This window comes from Myotis davidii, unplaced genomic scaffold (genome assembly GCF_000327345.1).
Source record: "Myotis davidii unplaced genomic scaffold, ASM32734v1 scaffold170, whole genome shotgun sequence".
NCBI classification, from domain to species: Eukaryota; Metazoa; Chordata; class Mammalia; order Chiroptera; family Vespertilionidae; genus Myotis; species Myotis davidii.
This window is the reverse complement of record NW_006282528.1, coordinates 1,353,412-1,354,537: the sequence shown is the minus strand read 5'-3', so window position 1 is coordinate 1,354,537 and position 1,126 is coordinate 1,353,412. Positions and strand designations below refer to the sequence as shown.

General features: G+C 67.2%; 1 protein-coding gene across 1 annotated transcript in view; it reads left to right on the top strand.

Moving 5' to 3' along the window:
* ITSN1 (intersectin 1) overlaps window positions 1-1,126 on the top strand; it is a 103,849-nt gene that overhangs the window by 100,189 nt on the left and 2,534 nt on the right. The window contains exons 38-40 of the mRNA XM_015560218.1: window positions 115-197; window positions 451-534; window positions 937-1,110. Coding sequence (XP_015415704.1) covers window positions 115-197; window positions 451-534; window positions 937-1,110 — 341 coding nt within the window. The remainder of the gene's footprint in view (window positions 1-114; window positions 198-450; window positions 535-936; window positions 1,111-1,126) is intronic.

Here is a 1,126-nt window from a genome sequence, read left to right as displayed (position 1 = left end):
GAGAATGAACTTGCTCTCCGAGCCCGTGTTGCTGGGCCGAGTGCAGCCGAGCCCGGAGCTGCGTTCGGGCGGCCGGAGCCTCCCGGTCCTCCCACCTTCCGTCTCTCCTCCCAGGACGGCCTGGGTGCAGAAGATCAAAGCGGCGTCCGAGCTCTACATAGAGACGGAGAAGAAGAAGCGGGAGAAGGCGTACCTGGGTGAGGCCCTGCCACCCGCGGGCCCTGGGGGGGCCGGGCCCTTAGAGCAGAGAGTGCGCCTGGGGGTGGGGCCGGGCCCTGAGAAGGTGGAGGTAGAGGAAGAGGGGAGTGGGGTGCAGGATGGGGAGCCAGACGCAGAGTTTAAGGCGAGGAGGAGGGTCCCTGAAGGGGAGGTGCCTGAAGCGGGAGGCGGGCAGGGCGGAGAGGGGTCCGCGGCTGATGAAGCGTCTGGGCTGCCTTTTCCGCGTCGCAGTCCGTTCGCAGAGGGCGACGGGGATCGGGAGGCTGATGGTGAACGTGGTGGAGGGCATCGAGCTGAAGCCCTGCCGGTCCCACGGTAAGGCCCCAGGCGCCCGCACCCCACACCCGCCCAGTCAGATGCCGTTTCCCTCCCCCCGCGTTTCCCTCCGGAATGGTTTCCAGCACTTGCTCAGGACCTGTTCTGTTCCTTGACTCCCTCCCACCGTCTGCCCTCGGGAGGCGCAGGGCGCAGTCTCCCAGAGCGATGGGGGCGGCCCCGCGCCAGTCACGCACCGCCATGGGCTCCTAGTTTAAGTGATGCCGGTGCGGGAGCTGCCACTTGTTAAGTGTTTAGTGAGGGAATAGACGTGGCTGCAGAGGGCAGGGCTGCCCACGTGACGTGACCCGCCCACACCCCGAGAGCCTGCCCTGCGCCCCGAGAGCCCGCCCCGCGCCCTGAGAGCCCGCCGGGGGGAGTCAGCAGGCCTGTTCGCTCCAGGGAAGAGCAACCCGTACTGCGAGGTGACCATGGGCTCCCAGTGCCACATCACCAAGACCATGCAGGACACCCTGAACCCCAAGTGGAACTCCACCTGCCAGTTCTTCATCCGGGACCTGGAGCAGGAGGTGCTCTGCATCACCGTGTTCGAGAGGGACCAGTTCTCCCCGGACGGTGAGTCCCGGCAGCC